The 18,526-nt window shown below is 47.2% G+C and overlaps 1 protein-coding gene across 2 annotated transcripts in view; it reads left to right on the forward strand.

The window, feature by feature from the left end:
- Positions 1–18,223, forward strand: part of Cdc42se2 (CDC42 small effector 2) — a 90,349-nt gene extending 72,126 nt beyond the window's left edge. The window contains exons 5-7 of one of the 2 annotated variants that reach the window (XM_004629323.2): positions 13,391–13,492; positions 17,347–17,453; positions 17,841–18,223. In XM_004629323.2, coding sequence (XP_004629380.1) covers positions 13,391–13,492; positions 17,347–17,445 — 201 coding nt within the window. In that variant the 3' untranslated portion in view covers positions 17,446–17,453; positions 17,841–18,223. The remainder of the gene's footprint in view (positions 1–13,390; positions 13,493–17,346; positions 17,454–17,840) is intronic. The other variant, XM_023713278.1, reaches the window with a different exon arrangement.
- The last annotated feature ends 303 nt before the right edge of the window (positions 18,224–18,526 follow it).

Genomic DNA, 18,526 nt, shown 5'->3' on the forward strand with positions numbered 1-18,526 from the left:
CCCCCCCACTCCCCCATCCCTGTCCCTGCACTCCCTTTCCTTTCTTTTTGTATCGGGGATCAAACTTAGGACCTCGTGCTTGCCAGGCTGGTGCTGTGCCGCTGAGCTATCTCCCTGGCTTAAGGTTTTGTTATAATCCCTTCCTCCCCTGCACACCCCATCCTTTTTGCCGGTAGCCACTGCTGCTTTCTGTTAACATACAGTATAAAGTATGTGCCTTTTGAAAATGTGGTTTCTTCATCATACTTTGATGTTCGTTTATATTTAGCATGTATCACTAGTTCTTTTATTGCAGAGCAGGAAATGTTTGAGATAATCAGAGGTTATTAGTACTATACCCTAAAATAAATTTGAAATAATCCTTACTTATCTAATATGTAGTCAGTTAATAAAATTCCCCATTGCTCCGTAAGGTTTTGTTTTGTCGTTTTGTCTTTTTGAAACAGGGTCGCAGTATGCTGTTCAGGCTGGCCTTGAGCTCATTTTGTAGCCCAGACTGGTCTTGAACTTGCAGTGATCCTCCAGAGTGCTGGGATGGTAGGCGTGCACTGCCACACCCCACTCCGGAAGTATGTTTTGTAATTGGTTTATCAAGTCAGGATGCTTAAAAAGGTTACCATGGTAGAACATGCTTTGAAAAAAAAATTTTTTTTAAATATTGGAAATTTAATCACATGCTTTGAAAATTACCTTTCATTTGTCTTCCTTGCCTCTGACCCTCAGTTACCTGGTCATTATCTTAGGTAGTGATCTTACTGTGATGTAATAATGTAAAGATATCGGAAGAAACATTTTTGCCCAATCATCTGGGCGCTGATACAACTGTCCGTGTTGGTGTACCGCTAGTTTGTGACCTCATGTAGAATAAAAGTATTTTAAATATGGTGAGCAGTCACTGAGATGGCTGGCAGGTCCAGCAAGCTGCCCTTGAAGAGTGCAGGGCGTTTTCAGGAAGCTTGGCACAGAGCGGGGGAGGCCGCAGGCTCCTGTTTCTCTTTGCAGAAGCCCTGCTGTGGAATCCCCCTTTGCCCTGATTTACATCTTGTGTCTGTCTTGGCTCCATAGTACTGCACGCTAGAGTGTCGTTCCTTACGTGTCTATACTGTCCCTTTTGAGACAAGGCCTCTGTAGCCCAGGCGAGCCTCCTGTCTCAGCCACCGGTAGTGGCGAACCTGCGGCCCACACGTAGCAGCGGCCTTGGCGCCAGGTCACCCTGCTGCTGCCCCAGCAGCACTCGGAGGCTCACGCGCATGCTTGGAGAGGGGCAGTTGCGCCAGGTGATTGCGAGCGTTGGCTGGCTGTCGCTGCCCAGGCCGATTCGCGGGGTTGGCGCTTGGTGGCAGATGAGTGGGTCTGGGCCGCAGTTTGGGTGCTCTGTCTCCGGAAGGTTCACCATCACTGGCCGAGACCCAGCTGCATGCTGTTGGCTTTATCCACCGACACGCTCTAATGCGCTTGCATGTGGCAGCTGTTGGTTGAGTTTGAGCAATCCCTTTCTGTCATTACAGAAGGTACTATCATGACTTTTCCTTTTGGCCGCCTCCACCCTGCGTTCTGTCTTTAGCTATCATAGAGTAGTTTTTTAAAACCTTTCAGTTGTTTCTCATTGTTTTGAGGAAGCTTCTTGTCTTTACGTTCATTGTATATTGGCGCTGGGTTGTCTGGGTTGTGTGCATTTCACCATTCCCGTCCTGGCGCTCTCTACGCCTCCTGGGCCCTAGCAGCACCGTACTTTGGACAGTCACGGTCCTTCCTTCCTTAGCTTCTGCTTTCATTTCTCAAAGATGAGATTAGGTTAGGTGGCCTCGAGATATCTCCCAAAGCCCTGGTCTTTTCCCAACTCAGTACTACAGTAAATTCCAGTAGAGTGTTCACTATTTTCAGGTCTATGATCGACTACCGAGCTAAAGCTGTCCCTTGCTCTTTGGTGTGAGCTGCCCTGCGCCCTGTTCACTTGTGTGCCTGAGTGTTCTCAGGAAGCATAATGTGCGCTGCAGAGCGGGTGGTGGCCGGGGCGCTCCGCGGTGACTGCGCCTCTAAGGTCGTCCTGCAGTAATGCACGTGTTGGAATAAATCACGGGCTGCAGCCGGGGCCAGGGGTGGGGGGCTTCTGCCAAGCTCCGGGCACACCCTTCCGGAGGACAGGATGAGGGCCGTTAGAAGCTGCTTCTGTGAGTTCACAGGGGAGCGGGTGCTCAGTGACTCGGGGTGGCCTGGTGCGGTGAGCAGTGCCTTGCTTCAGGAGGTCCGCTCCCTGAGCAGAGTGGTGCGGCCGCCTTCGGGGGCATCTCCCCCAGTGTGTGTGTGTGGGGCGTCACCGACCAGTGACGGCTTGCTGCAGCCAGAGAGGCCTACTCGGTTCTGCCTACAGCAGGAATGCAGCGAAAAGCCCGCCTCTCTACGCTTTGGTCAACGGGCTTAGGAGAAAAGCACACCTCATTTGTCCTGCGCGGGTGCTGGGAAAATTTATGTCCCGTGATGGCGAAGATAAATTTCATTGTGTCTTGCCTATCAAGGCAAATTTAATGGAAAGTTAGCAGTCTATTATCAAGAAAAAGGTCGCGAGACTATTAGCTTTTTCTTTTGCTGCTTTAACCCTAAAAAGAAGTTTGCATTGTCTCATAAGACTCAGCTAGGGAATTACGCTTTATGACCCCAGGCCAGCTCTGGGGTGACGCACACTGTCCCCAGTACCTTGGGAGGGAGGCTGAGGCAGGATGACTGCCAAAAATTTAAGCGCGGCCTGGGTTATGTAGTAAGGTCAAAGCAAACCTAAACTACTTTCTCAAAAACAAAACAGTAACAGAAAACAAAAGAGAAGTATGCTGAGTGGAACAGGTAGAGAACTGCACTCTGAGTGTGGGAAACAGGTCGAAGAGGAGTGTGTTGCTGACGCTTGGGGCTTGTGGGTGTAGCCAAGGTGTGCTTAGGGGTAGGAAATCTTTGCTTGAGACTTCCCTGAGAGGACCCGAAGCAGCCCCATGCAAGAAAGAGATGGCAGGAAACCAGTGCCTCATGCTAAAAAAGAGAAAAACCTTTTCTTTCTCTTTTTTGGAGACAAATAGTCTTGCTATGTAGCTCATCTGGCCTCCAACTCATGGTGCTGCTCCTGCCTCAGCCTCACAAAGGCTGGGATTGTAGGTGTACACCATCATGCCTGACTAGAGAGAAGAGTTAAGATCCTTAAGCTAAGGGTCTGGGCCCTTTCTTGGCTTTCTACTACCATTTTAACCTCAAGGTTTTATATGACTCCATGAAGCAGCACCCTTCAAAAGACACATTGTTTTTACCAGTACTTCTTAATTTAATTTTATTTATTTATTTATTTTTGTGTGTGGCCAGCTCAGCCCACCAGGGGGTAGGGCTGGCTGGCATGTGGTGCTGGGGGATTGAACCGCGGTCCCTGTGTTTTGCTAAGCTTGTTCTAAGTAGGTGCTTTAGACCACTGAGCCGTCTCACCAGCCCCTTTACCAGTACTTCTAAGGACTTGACTGAATTTGGAGAATATTTTGTTCCCCAGTGTGTAACATTAATGTTAATTATATGTGCTAACATTAGTCTATAAGTATAATTTTGTATAGTCAAGATTTAAATTTTTAAAAATTTTAACACATGCACTACATAATGAGTACATTCCTTGTGGGGAGTTGGTACATGTGCTTCTTTTTTTTTTAATGTGCTGCTTTTTTTTTCATCCCCTTACTTTGCTAGCTATTAGTCCTCTTCCCTTTTTGCAAAAGATCTAGCTATTTATTTATTTATTTATTTATTTATTTAAATCTTTGTTTCAAACTTCATTACCAGGCTTCTCCAGCTTAACTGGCTGCAGAGAATGAATTGTATGTAAGCAAAAACTGAAAAGAGCTGCAGTGTCCAGGAGGCTTGGGCTTAAAAAATATTAGTGATCTAGATTTTATCAGGTCCATAAACAAAACAACTTTAAAAAGCAGTCATACTATAAAATAGCAGCTCCCAGCAAGTTCTTCCAAGTGTTATCTTTCCCAGAAGCTGACTTCGTCCAGTTTGCCTCATCAGCATCCTCCACGGGCTCATCCTCCTCCGCTCCAGCGGCCAGCGGTGCATTTCCAGCCAGACTGTGTGGGCAGAGCTTCGGCCGTCCAGACCGTCTGCAGCAAGCTGGGTCAAGGTGCTGGCCGCATTTCTGTCTGCTGCTTCGTCTCAGCGTGGCCTGGGATGGTGAAAGTGTTTGCTGCCAGAGACACCTGAACTTGTGGGTTGCTGAAGTGGAAGACTGTTCCCTCGTTTGTAAACATACTCACCTCTTCAATACCAGAGATACTTTTACCTCTAATTTCTTCTTTTTTGGGGGAACCTTCTGCAAAGCCTTGTTCCAGAGGGGCTCAGTCCTTCTTGGCAGCTGCCTTCCTCATGGCGGCCAGCACGTTGTTCTGCTCCTCACGCTTCCTCTTGGCCCCGATGTGCGTCCCCACCTTTCTTGATGAACTTGATGCGTTCATTTGTCCCTGGAGACCCTGAGCAGCTCCGTGCCGCACACCTCCCGGATCATGTCCCGCATGGACTTGGTGTGTTTGGTGAGGCGTCCGCGATGGCGGTTTGCTCACATTCTTGGTCACCTTGTGGCCCTCGTTGAGGCCCACGACAGGGCTGTGCTACGGTTCTCATCTGAGGCTCCTCTCCTAGCTTATTTCTAATTATATTTTGCACCATCTTTATATTTTTGGCTTTCTCCTAGAAGAGAAACCATGTGGTGCTTAAGCTTGTGTGTCTGCCTTCTCACTCAAGGTTATGGCCCCAGAGGCGTCCACCCTTGTACAAGTGACTCGATGGCAGCGCAGTATTGCACTGTACATAAATGCCACACTGTCTCTGACCATTTGCCCGCTGGTAGACGTAAAGGTTGCTTCAAGTTCTAAGTAATGTAACTTGAAGTCGAGGATTGTGCTACCTCCACTGACTGCCCAGGATTGCTTTTGGTATTCTGGATCTCTTATGATTTTATATAAATTTTAGAATTGTTTTCTCAAGTACTGTGAGGAATGCTCTTGGTAATTTGATTGGGACCAAGTTTAACTATCAGTTTGGGGACTGTGGCCATTTTGACAGTACTGGCTCTATATCTGTTTATGAACAGGGAATATCGGTCCACTTTCTGGGTCCCCTTCAGTGTCCTTTTTCAGAGTACGGTAGCTTTTGTTCTAGAGTCTTTCATTTCCTTTGTTAGGTTCTCCTAAGTACAGTAGTGCCTCAGTTCATTAATGCTTCTGCTTACAAAAAAAATTTGGTAAAATTTGCTCCCATTTGCAGACTTTGCATTGGTGGTAAACATGACTGCAGCCATCTTTCCAGCACAAACACAGATGCAGCTATGTTCCCCGAAATTAGAAAATGAATTAGGCTCATAAACCAAGGTACCATTTTATTTATTTATTTATTTATATTTATTTATTTATTTTTTCAAAGTTTTATTGATAAACAGATAGCAATGAGACAGTTTCAAATCATATCGGAAGTACAGTTTCAACAAATAACACACTGCATATATTCTTCTTAGTGGTTAATTGCTGTACAAGATGCGGACTTGTGATCCTATTTACAAACACCATTAGAACAAATCATTCTATTCATTAAGAGAATGCAACTATATATCTATCCCAACCACTTTGAATACACAGATACAAAATGGACATTCATAGTTATATCCCAATTTTTTTAAGTTCCGTTGTTGAATATTATAGGTGTGTAAACTCAGCAAAATATTCTAAAAGAGTCCAGTAGCCCATAATAGAATTGGGTCTTCTGTTTAACTGGCAATGTCAGAAATTATTGACCTGAGTCCCCCACAGCTCAACATAACAGCATGGCTTTATTTCTTATATTTCATCTTCATACTTTTCTACTGGATGGTTAAGACCAAGGTAAAGCAGGACCTGTGCAACAAGAGTTGTAGCTTTTTGGTCTGAGAAGGTCAGTGAAATGCCCTCAGGATTTATCCTGAGATCCTGTACCTCAGATTGTAGAACCTTTGTCAGTGTCAGCCATGTGGATGAGTCACGGCCATTGCTTGGCCAATGTGCTCTCTGTGAAAGCCTGAGAGAGTGTCTTCTCCCCATGTGACTCTCCTTAGGCACACTCTAAGTCATCGATCACTTTCCTCTTTGGCCCCATAATCTTCTTGATCAGAAAATTTGGGACACTATCGAGGTACATGACGTTACAGTACAAGTTCTCATATGTCCTGAGTCTTAATTGACCTTAGAAGGCTAGGGCCAAGGTACCACTTTATTTAATTTTTCTTAATGCCGTTGTGAATGGTATTGTCAGTCTAACTTCTCTTTCAACGAGTTCATTATTGGTGTACAGAAATACTTTCGGTGTGTTGATTTTTCTGTCTTGCTACACTACTGAATTTGATTATCAATTTTCAGAGTCTTTGGTAAAAATATTTTGGGTCTTCTATGTAGAGGATCATGTCATCTGTAAATAATGATTTGACTTCTTCCTTTCCTTTTCATATCCCTTTTATTTATTTTTCTTGTTGGATTCTTCCAGCTAATGTTTTGAGTAACATTTTGCAATGTTAGGTTATTTGGGCTTGATCTGTTTTTGTGATGTGGGCAATCACAATTATAAATTTCCCCCTTAAGACAGCTTTCGTTGTGTAGGTTCCTGTATGTTGTACTGGCATTATTATTTGGTTCTAGATACTAATCTTTTCTTTGATCCATTGATTATATGAGTTTATTTAATTTCCATGGATTTGCATAATTTCTGTGGCTTCTTTTGCCACTGATGCTAGCTTTATTGTGCTGTGATCTGCTACTATGCATGGGGTGATTTTCATTCTTTTATATTTACTTAAGCATGCATTTTGGGTTTGCAGGCATTCAGCTTTGGATAAAGTTCCATATGGTGCTGGAACACTGTTGATATCTATTAAGTCTTATTTGTTCAAAGGTTTCATTCAACTCTGGTGTTTCTTTGTTTTTTGTTTTTATCCAGTTGATCTATTTGTAACAGTGGGTATTGAGGTCCCCTGGTGATCTTTTATGTCCAGTAGCATTTGTTTTATGAAGTTGGGTGTCCCTGGTGTTCAGCGCGCGTGTATTTATAATTGTTATCTCCTCCTGTTGAGTTCTCTTTGACCTTCTTTGCTTTTGATCAGTTTTGGCTTGAAGTCTACTTTGTCTGAAAATAGGATAGTTACTGCTTGTTTTTGAATCCCCATTCCATGGAATATTCGTTAAGGCCATGCAATTGTTCAGACCAAGCCTTCTACTTGGAGAAGGTTTATTGGAGGTGGGAGCAAGTGAGCTGGCCATCTAGTGGACCAAGACTGTCCTGAACAAAAGGGATGGCCTTTTATAGGCTTTTAGGGGGGGTATTTGCAGGCTAGAACAGCTGGATTGCAGGTGGAGGTGGAGAGTGATCACAGGCTGGAATGGCTGAGGGAGAGCTGGTCTTGGCAGGGCTCCTTGGTCTGGGGGGACTTTCGATGTCAACAAAGGAGAGTTTCTGTGGTTCTGCGCACCTCAAGGGGAAGCAAGCTGAGACCAGGGCACAGAATGGCAGTACTTGGGGCAAGGTGCCTGTGAAACCTTGAGTCCTGACCTATCAGTATTGTTTTCCATTCTTCGAGTTTTAGTCTCTGAATCTATTTTTTGATTAAATGCACTTTTTAATCAAGCCTGGCAATCTGCCTTTTTAAGAGTTGAGACCATTCACTTTTAAGAACTATTGCTGACTGGTAGTAACTTACTGTATTACTTATTTTCCTCCGGTTAGTCATCCCCTGCTCCCTTGCCTGGTGTAGTCATTTCATTAGACTTTTTAGCATTATTGGCTTCCTTGTGTTTTTGTTTTTGTTTTTTTTTTTTCCCGGTATGGGGAATCGAACCCAGGACCGTTAGCTTGTGAGGCAGGTGCTTTTGCTACTGAGCTGTATCCCCAGCCCGGCCCCTTCATTATGTTTTTCTAAGATAACCTTGAAAATTTTTAGGAGGGTTAGCTTAATAGTTATTAATTTTTTTTTTTTTTTTGGGGGGGAACCAGGGATTGAACTCAGGCCCTTGCGCTTGCCAAGGAAGCGCTTATTTCACTGAGCCATCTCCCGGGCCAATGGTTATTAATTTTTAAGTTGCATTTTGTCATGGAAAGTCCTTATTTCTCCATCCTTTTTGGAAGATAGTTTTGCAGGCTATTCAGGTTGGAAGCTATTTTCTTTTAGAGTTTGACTTTACTCCAAGGTCTTCTGCCCTTCAGTTTGTGTTGGAGTGTCTGCTGTAATTTGAATGACTTTACCTTTATAACTGAGCGGTTGCCATTTGGTTTGTTTTTGCTCTTTTTGAGACAGGGTCTTGCTGTGCAGATCACGCTGGGCTTGAGCTCACTTTGTAGCCCACGCTGATCGTGAACTCAATGATCCTTTTGCCTCAGCCTCCCAAGTTCTGGAATTATAGGCGTACGCCACCATGCCTGGTTTAAGAGTCTGCTTGGTGTTAGATTACTGTGATTTTGATGAAGATGTGTCATGGAGTTCTTTTCCAGTTGTGACTATTTGGGGTTGTACATGCCTCATTTATCTGTGTGTTAAATTGTTTTCCCATATTTTGAAGGGTTTCTGCTATTCGTAATTTTTTCCCCTCAAATGCAATTTGTGCTGTCTTCTGATTTTTTTTTTTTTTGCTAATTCCAGTTAATCTGAGATAGTCTTCCTTGTGTCACTGAGCACTTACCCCATCCACTTTCCGTGTTCTCTTGTTGGCTTCCAGGCCCCTCTGGAGTATGGATGGTAACCTGCTCTGCTTTCTCGTTCTGACGCTGTTCTCATACTGGTCACATTCATTGTCACTGTTCGTTTCCTATTTTGTTTGGTCTCTTTTCATGGAGTCTGATTCTCTCCTAAACCAGTTTTGTACCATGTTGTTTACTTCACTTATCTTATTATTAGTAATAATAATAATTATTATTTTTGTAATAATAAAAAATTATTATTTTGTAAGCTCCCTGACCATTTTGTCTATGAAGTTCATTACCTATTATATCGTCATTGAGCTCTCTGAACACCTTATCCATCTGGGGTTTTTTGTTGCTTGCTTTTTGGTCTGTTTTGTCATGTATAATTCAGATGTTTGACTATGGGATTTTTGGAGGCATTTTGACACCTTGTTTGTTCATCTTTCTATTTTTTTGAGGGGTTAATTGTAGTGGGCAGAATGTTGCTAGATGGAGGTCTGCCTGGTCGGTCTCTGGCTTTCCGTAAAGCACTTTGGGCCTAGCAGACTACCTGCAGGCCGTTGCCTTTGTGCTGAGATCTGAGCACCTTCACTAATATATACAGAATGGGGCTGTGATTTGTGTGTCTCACGTCTGGGCAGCTCTGATTTGAATTCCATCATGTGGTGCTAACTGACCGCCAGTTGTTCAGGCTGGTGGGAATGTGTCAGTGTGGAGGGCAGATGCAGTGCACTGGGCCCAGCACCCAGTTCTTTGGGAATGGAGCACAGCAGCAGTGGAAGAAAGGCAGCTTCGATACTGACACACAGAGAACACCAGTTAATAGCAAGTACTGTACCACCTGGGCAGTGGCAACCGTAAGAGTGAAAGAGAAACTGGACTTGACGTACTTTCTTAGTTATTTGTTGCACTGCTGAGACAAAATACTGGGCTCTCACAAGTTAAAGAAGGAAAGGTTTATTTCATCTCACAATTATAGAGGTTTTAGTTCATAGTTGGCTGGCACCAAGGCAGGGCAGCGCCGCAGAGGGGCTGCAGTGGAGGGATGGTCTGTGGCAGGGGAGGCGAGGGCACCAGCCCGACTTCCTTCTGTCCCCTTAGGCTCCACCTAGGGTAGAAGCCTGATGACTTGTCCCGCTCACAGCCAGGGGAGGGCTTCCTGTCGGCCACATCCACAATAGTGCCAAACCAGTCAGTGGACGAACGCGGCCACCACACCCTTAATTGATGTTCACACACCATAGACACCCCGCTAAAAACCGCCCCTCTGAGCGCCTCAGGCTTTGGGAGGACATCGAGATCCAAGCCATGACATAGCATCAGAATCGGTGTGCCACCCCTGACCATAGAAAAAAAAGTGTTCTGTAATTACAGCATAAGCACTCGGACAAAGCAAATATGGACAGTCGGTAAATATCTACTAAGTACAACTATACTCTAAGAGGAGAAAAGAATTCTACCATAATAACATAGAAGTAACTCACGATTAAGAGATCTTGAGGTTTACACTAGTATAGAGGAGTGGGGGTTGAGAGTATGAAAAAAAAGTAAAATGTGAAAAAGAGAAAAGTGCAATAAAGGGTCCTATTAAGGAGTAAAAGGAAATTAATACGATTAAATAAAAGTAATGGGAAAGAATAGTCAAGAAAAACGAAAACAAAACACCCAAACAAAGAGAAAAAATCAAAAAGATATTAGAAGGAAAACCTCACGGGCCGGCCAGATAGCTCAGTGGACTAAAGCGCCTATTGAGGCAGGTGGCTGGCCTGGGTTTGGTCCCCGTGTGCTCTGCTGGCCCGCCCGGGGCGCACTGAGCTGGCGGAGGCGTGCGCATGGTGGTGGGTGCAGAGCCGCAGCCGCTCGCTGGTCTCCGTGTGGGGTATGTGCGGCAGAGGAGGGGCCTCACCGGCCTAGCATTTCACCGTGGATGGTGGCCCTGTGTCTCTCCTGGCCTGGACTTGAACTTGTCCCCGGGCTCTGTGTTCAGCCGGCGTCTCCTCCTAACGCCTGCCGGGCTGCCTTGTACAGTCCCCCTGGCAGAGTGATACGTGAAACCCAGGAGTGAAGTTGTTGTATACTTTGGTTCTCTTTCATGAACCCCGTAACCCAAGCGGCTGCTGCTGCAGCCTTCTCCAGCATCGCAGGTACTCCTGTCTGTCTTCTCCCACTCTAGCTTCCCGTGTGGTATGAATCAGTTGGGAATAAACCCTTTTTCTCTTGGATTACATCAGCCGCAAGTTTCTCTTGGCGCTCGCGCTGGCCCTGGTGTGCTCTTCCCTGGAGCTGCTGACCCTCCCTGCTTAATTTCTCTCACAGCCTACAGCACGCTGTGGTCAGGCCCGTCGGCAGGCCAGCTCTTCTGCTACCCTGGGCCAGGGGAACCTTGGTCAGGCATTTTCATCACCTGACAGTGTTTTCAAGCATTGCCCAGCCAGTGCATCTGTTTACGCACTTGTGCTGCTTGGGACAGGTGTCATTTCAGCCTTGGTTTGCAGCATGCACCCGTTTGGGAAGGGCCAGTGAGCCAGGTGGGGGCCAGGGCCAGCTGTGAGTGGCCGTCCCAGTGAGTACCCCAAAGCCCACGGGTTCCAGGGAGCTCAGGGCAGTGCTAAGCCAGCGGGTGTCGTGTCGTGAGGAAATCCTGGGGTGGTGAGTGAATGACAGCAGCAGAGTGAGAAGAGACCCCTAGTGAGGGTGCGGCAGGCCAGCGGGCAGAGAAGGGGTGCTCGCAGTGGGAAACAGGGTCCTGCACCCAAGCAATGGTGGCCAGCACGGGGAGGAGCCCGGAGGTTCCTTTCAGAGCAGACCAGAGAGCAGCGAGGAGACTTGACACACAAGGATTTTGTCCACATGGGACAGGAGGGCACATGGGACAGGAGGGCGGTAGGCACTGCTGGGTGGTGAGAGAGCCGCATAGCAGCGAAGGACAGCCAGCAAAGCGGACTCAGCCTGAAAGCTGGAAAGCAGGGTTTGGAGCCAGTGTGAGGCCCAGAGTACACTTCTATCGATAATGGTGATTCACGGTGATCTACATTTGTCTCATTTTTAAAAAGAAAGTTTAATACATAAAAACAAAAATTGTATGAACTAATGAGGTACTGTGATGACGTTTGATACATTATACACGGCGTCATGTTTGTCAAGTTGAACATGCTTACCTCCTCAAATATCATTCCTCAAAACTTCCAAAATCCTTTATGTTGTTGATGTCTCTTTGTTTAAAGGATGAAATTTGAAAGTGTGAACGGGTTTTCAGGCCAGTGGATGAGATGTGCCTCCCTTGGATTTTCTTTTTTTCAAAGTTTTATTGATAAACAGATAGCAATGAGACAGTTTCAAATCAAATCGGAAGTACAGTTTCAACAAATAACACACTGCATATATTTTTCTTAGTGGTTAATTGCTATACAAGATGCAGACTTGTGATCCTATTTACAAACACCATTAGAACAAATCATTCTATTCATTAAGAGAATGCAACTATATATCTATCCTAACCACTTTGTTTTTTTTTTTTAAATTTTGTGTGTGTGTGTGTGTGGCCAGCTCAGCCCACCAGGGGGCGGGCTGGCTGGCATGTGGTGCTGGGGGATTGAACCGCGGTCCCTGTGCTTTGCTTAGCTTAGCTTGTTCTAAGTAGGTGCTTTAGACCACTGAGCCATCTCACCAGCCCCCATCCTAACCACTTTGAATACACATATACAAAAGGGACATTCATCGGTATACCTCATTTTTTCTAAGTTCCGTTATTGAATATTATAGGTATGTAAACTCAGCAAAATATTCCAAAAGAGTCCAGTAGCCCATAATAGCATTGGGTCTTCTGTTTAACTGGCAATGTCAGAAATTATTGACCTGAGTCCCCCACAGCTCAACATAACAGCATGGCTTTATTTCCTATATTTCGTCTTCATACTTTTCTTCTGGATGGTTAAGACCAAGGTAAAGCAGGACCTGTGCAACAAGAGTTGTAGCTTTTTGGTCTGAGAAGGTCAGTGAAATCCCCTCAGGATTTATCCTGAGATCCTGTACCTCAGATTGTAGAACCTTTGTCAGTGCAGCCATGTGGATGAGTCACGGCCATTGCTTGGCCAATGTGCTCTCTGTGAAAGCCTGAGAGTGTCTTCTCACCATGTGACTCTCCTTAGGCACACTCTATGTCATCGATCACTTTCCTCTTTGGCCCCATAATCTTCTTGATCAGAAAATTTGGGACACTACCGAGGTACATGACGTTACAGTACAAGTTCTCATATGTCCTGAGTCTTAATTGACCTTAGAAGGTTAGGGCCAAAATGTTGGCTTTCCTTGTAGCCCTCCTTTTTCTCTAATTTTGGTCTGCAAACTTAGGTTGTTAACTATCCAGAAGGAATTTTCTTATAGCATTAGTATGATATTCATCTGGCTTGAAAAATGTAGTTGTTATACAAATATGTGGGTGACCAAAGCCTGATGGAATACCATTAGGTTATAAATTATTGGTATTATTTTGCTGTGCTAATTCTTTTTTGTGCATATACTCCTAGGGGATTTCCTAAGAGGTAATTTTTGTGAACTAAGGTATTTTTGTCATAGGTAAATTCATTAGTAAAATCACTTATCCGTAGGTGTAGGAGCCTATCAGAATAACTTTTGTTAGTAACATTTTTTCAACACGTTATTCTTCATATTTTAGAAAAGGCGGCGACGAATTGACCGCAGCATGATCGGAGAACCGACGAACTTTGTGCACACGGCTCATGTCGGCTCAGGAGACCTGTTCAGTGGAGTGAACTCAGTACGTACGCGGGTGGGGCGTGCACATGGGTACAGGTGGGCAGTGGGCTGGGTGCCAGGCCGGTCGCTCATTTTAACATCGCTCTGCCAGAGGGCTTTGTGGGTGCAGACTAGAAACACCATGGCTGGTCTTTACCTGCGGGTTCTCTCTGGTGCATCCAGCCAGCATGCCATTTACAGGGCACACCGAGTCATGCAGAGGTGACATAGTCACATAGGAGGCCACATGGAGGTGACATGCCAACACCACGCTGTGCAGTGAGAGGCGCTGCGTATCTGGGTCCTGAGCCTGGCACCACAGTGGTGGGCAGTGACAGCTGTGTTCGTCACCTTCCTTTGCTGGGGCAAAATGCCCGACACAGCCTGGAAAGTTTCAATCCATGGTCTGCTGGCTGAGCGACAGAAATGCCATGGCAGAGGGCATGCCAGAGGAAGCTTCCCGCCTCACGGAGTCAGGAAGGGCAGAGCAAGGGCCAGCGACCAGACAGAGTCCCCTGGGTCATACCCCTGACCACCCGGCGTGCGGAGGTGTCGTCTAGCCAAGCAACGTGACAGTCGGCATGAGCTTCTAAGCTACGGCCCTTATTTTATTTTTTTAATGAATTTTATTTTGAAACAGGGTCTTGCTAAGTTGGTCAGGTTGGACTTGATTCTCCTGCTTCAGCCTCCCAGTAGCTGGCATTTCAGGCATGTCATGTCCCTGTTTAGATGCTTTTTATTTCAGGTTTAATACCTCGATTTTTGCAAACATTTTTATGCTTTTTTTTTTTAATGTACTTGCTACAGAGTTTTACTATGCAGCTTAGACTCATAGTGATCCTCCTGTTTTCAGCCTCCCCAGTGCTGGGATTACAGGTGTGTACCACCACGCCCAGTCTTGGTGGCCAGCTCAGTGTGCCAGAGGGGAGGGCTGGCATAGCATTTGGTGCCAGGGATCAAACCCTGGCACCTGTGCTTGCTTAAATAGGCTCTTAGTCCCCTCAGCTATCTTGCTGGCCCTGCCTTTGCTTTGTAAAATAACAATTTTTATCTTACACTATTAGAGTTTTTGTGATTAAGTCTAATGTAAGTTCTCATATACACAGCCCTTTAGGGCAGAGGCAGCAAAAATGTGTCATATGTGGATATGAATAACCAGAAGAAAAGAAAATTCTATTTGCTGTTTTTTGTAGAGGATTTACTAAATTTGAGAGTAGGATTTACATTGACTCAGCTACAAGAAAACCAGGAGGCAGCAAGTCTGGAGACACCCTGCCAGCTGAGGGCTCTTTTGGCTGTGAAGTCTACAGGCCCCTTTCCTCAAGGCAGCAGCTATTATCTAGGTCACCCCTAAAGTGCTCAGCCCTGGAAGTCAGCAAGGCTTTTCTGCATGTGGAATTCTGTGTCTGACTGGCTGGACAGCATTGACACAGACTTAGCCAGAGGTGGACGGAGCAGAGGTGTTTGATGCCCTCCACAGTGGTCCTTGTGCCCTCTGATAGAGGCAGGCAGAGGGCAGCTGTTTCAAAAAGACAATAAATAGATAAAGAAATACTAAATAAAATAAAAATTTATTATCTGGGCATGTGGCGCACTCCTGTCATTCCAGCACTGGATAGGCTGAGACAGGAGGATCATTTCAAGTTCGAGGCCTGTCTGGGCTACAAAGTGAGCTCAAGGCCAGCCGAGCTGCATAGTGAGACCCTGTCTCAAAAAGTCTGGGAGGCGGGGTTGCCAGCCGGGTGTGGGGTGAATGCCTGTGACTGCAGTACTCCGGAGGCTGCGGCAGGAGGCCGGCTGGCCGACCATCAGCGGCCAGCGCGGGGCACTGGGCCACTTGGGAGGCACTGGTTCCGAAATGAGCAGGAGCTAGGGTGCTGGGTAGGTGGGAGAAGGCTTGGTGTCGGCACCCTGCCACGCGCTGTCCTCACCCTAGGCCGCTTCTGTCCTCCCCAAGCGTGGCATCGGTCACTGTGTGGGGCAGAGACTGGTACTGGCGATCAGAGTCGCCTGGTGGCTGCGGTCTTCACTCCAGGTTAACAGAGCAGGTTTACTTGGAGCCTTGAAGAAATAGGGGTATAAATTTTAATTTTTATATTTTTAATTAGTTACTTGAATACTCTGAATGTGGTACTATAATAATACCTTGTTGTATCATAGAGTAAGATGCTCCATCTAAGTAAGATTTTCGGATCAGAAAATACATCCCTGGCTGGGGAGGTGGCTCAGTAGAATAAGCGCTTCCCTGGCAAGCACAAGGGCCTGAGTTCAATCCCCAGTTCTGCCAAAAAAAAAAAAAAAAGAAAAGAAAACACATGTCCGTTGAGGAGCCAGCCTTTCCCCTTCTCAGCTCATATATTGCTGGCCTAACCTGCCTTACTCCAAAAAGAACTGGACATCTTGGTACCTTCTGTAAACATGGTATATGGAGGAGGCCAGTGGGAAGCACTCGTGTGGGGCTTTGTCCTTGTGTTGGGTGGGTGTGTCGTGCTGCCCACGTGGGGCTCTGGGCAGCGGGGAGGCCCAGGCGTGGCCGCCAAGCCTTCCCATGAGGCCTGCCACCTTCAGCTAGCATGTTTCCACCCACATAGGATAGGCGCAGTAATGAAAAGCTGAAGGCACTGCACTTTGCAGACTGTGTGTGTTTGAACAAAGAAAGGAAATGCCCCATTGTCTGCGTATCTGAAATGGCCTGTGAGGAGGCTAGAGGTGTCACCTCCGCCAAGTAGCTCCCCCAGTTCTGTGCATTCGGAGGCGCTGGTCAGCCTGTACCCTGCCACAGAGGCGGGGCTCCATCTCTGGCTGGTCCAGGCTAGCCCACGCCAGTTTTCTTGCTTGAGCCCTTTGTGAGTGATGAAGTGGTCCTTTATATGAAGGGCCCGCAAATTGGGGCACTTGAGATGACAGGACACTAAGCTGAGCTGCTTTGTGTTGTGTTTTGGGATGTCTCGAAGTGTTCCCAAGTGCCTGTCAGTGACAAAACTGACTTTGAGACAGCCTCTTGAGTGGGCTTTCATATGCTGAAGTCGGAATGAGGCCCATGCCTCTCAGGCACTAAACCAGAGTCACAACTGGCGAAAGATCTAAATATTAAAACAGAAGTTATTTAACAGCTAGTGCTGGGCATGGTGGTGCACACCTGTGATCCCCGCGCTGGGGAGGGGGGAGGAGGTAGAAGATACAGGGCAGGCAGCGGGTTCAGGGCCCCAGGAGGTGGTCCAAAGAATCCTCAACTGAAGGACCGGAAAGAATCAGGCCCCCAGAATTCAAAGACCCCATCAAAACGCGGGCATCTGAAATGAACACACTTCTCAGAGGAAGAAACACACGGCCAGTGAATACATGAACAGTGTTCAGCCTTGCTCATTTGGAATGGAAATAGGAACAGCACTGAGAGTCCCTTCCACCCCAGGAGTGGCTGTCATCAGGAAGGCAGCCACTACGAGTGTTGGAGGGGCTGTGGGGACAAAGGAACCCTTCTCACTGTGGGTGGGAGTAGACTGGTGTAGCCACTGTGCGGATCAGTGCGGAGGTTCCTCAAGAAGCTAGGTGGAGGCCCCATTTCACCCGAGGTATGGAGTTAGAATAAACAAGGGTAGGCTGGAGACATTAGAGGTAGGTGGGCGCATCTAGAGACCATACTTAAGAGGTGAGGGGCTCAATCCCCCTCCCCCCACCCCATATTGCCTCCCTGGTGTGAGAAGCTCAAAGAGGAGATGCAAAGTGTCAGACAGGTATTGGGGGAAAGGGAGAAAAGGCAGCTAGACTAGCAAATGAGGGTAGAGGGAAGAAATGGTTGGAAGAAGTCCTTCGCGCTCTCACCCTGTGTAAAGGCCCAGCCCTGCTGGAGGGCCCCTGACGGCGCGCTCCTTGCAGGTGAGCTCCATCCAGAGCCAGATGCAGTCCAAGGGCGGCTACAGCGCGGGGATGGCGGCCGGCTCGCAGGTGCAGCTCGTGGACACCACGGCGGGGTAGCGTCTGGCGTGAGTGAGTGCACGAGGAGGAGGGCCGGGCTTGGCGTGCAGGGGTGGGCAGCGCTGCCCTGAGGGTGGGCTCGGTGGGTCCCACAGGACGGCGGGGCGGGGCGGGGGGGCTCCGGGCCACGGCCGTCCTCTGCGTCCTCTAGTGGGAGGCTGCTGCTTGGAGCATGATTTTAGACTTGATTTCAAAATAAAAAATGCCCTGCCTCTAAGGAGGATAGTGCTGGGTGTGGTGGTGCCTGCCTGTGATCCCGGCACTCGGGGGTTGAGTTAGGAGCACTGCTAGTTTGGGGCTGGCCTGGGATGCGTAGCATGACCCTGTCTCAAAGATAAGTAATTTAGAAAAGCCTAAAAGTGAAAATAACTTGAATTTTTCTTTTGATTTTATAGGTCATCATGAATTTCGATATCTCCTCTGACCACTAGTCTTACCATTTTGTTGTCTTGTGATTGCATTCTTTCAATTTTAATTACAAAAGAAGAAGCGTGAGGACGCATTTCCCTTCCTCAAAACGACCCGGCCGGTCAGACTTGGCCTTCCGCCTTGAGGATGCTGCCGTCGGCGCCCACGCATCCCCCGCAGGCGGGCGGCACAGGGCCAGGCCTGCAGCGTCCAGGCGTCACCAGCGGGGCCTTGCCTTAGCATGCTGTGCTCCGTGACTGCAGCCGCGGCCTGCAGCTCTCCCACCTTGCTCACCTCCTTCCTGCCTCCAGCCCTCCGCCTTACGCTTTCCCTGTTAGGCTGCGACCCCGTCATTTGTTAACTTGGCACCTCTTAGTGACCTGGAAGGTATGTGACCTGCAAGCACAGTCACCCTTTCTTTGTTTGAAACTTGAGCAGAGTAGATGTCTGCATGCTCTAGGAATTGGGTTGGTGGCCTGAGAGGCGGCGTTTCTCTTCTGCCTGGGCTGATGACAGTGCTGCGGTCAGAGCCTGGCTGTGGCCCCAGCCGTGTCCGGGCTCCCAGAGGGACCTAACTCTAGCTTATTTTTAGCTGTCTTGGCTTTTTGGTCTGTTGAACTAGAGTTGCAGTAAGAGAAAAGCTTGCGTGCAGGAGGCCTTCCTTTGTTGTGAA

Source organism: Octodon degus, unplaced genomic scaffold (assembly GCF_000260255.1).
Source record: "Octodon degus isolate 3935 unplaced genomic scaffold, OctDeg1.0 scaffold00029, whole genome shotgun sequence".
Lineage (NCBI taxonomy): Eukaryota > Metazoa > Chordata > Mammalia > Rodentia > Octodontidae > Octodon > Octodon degus.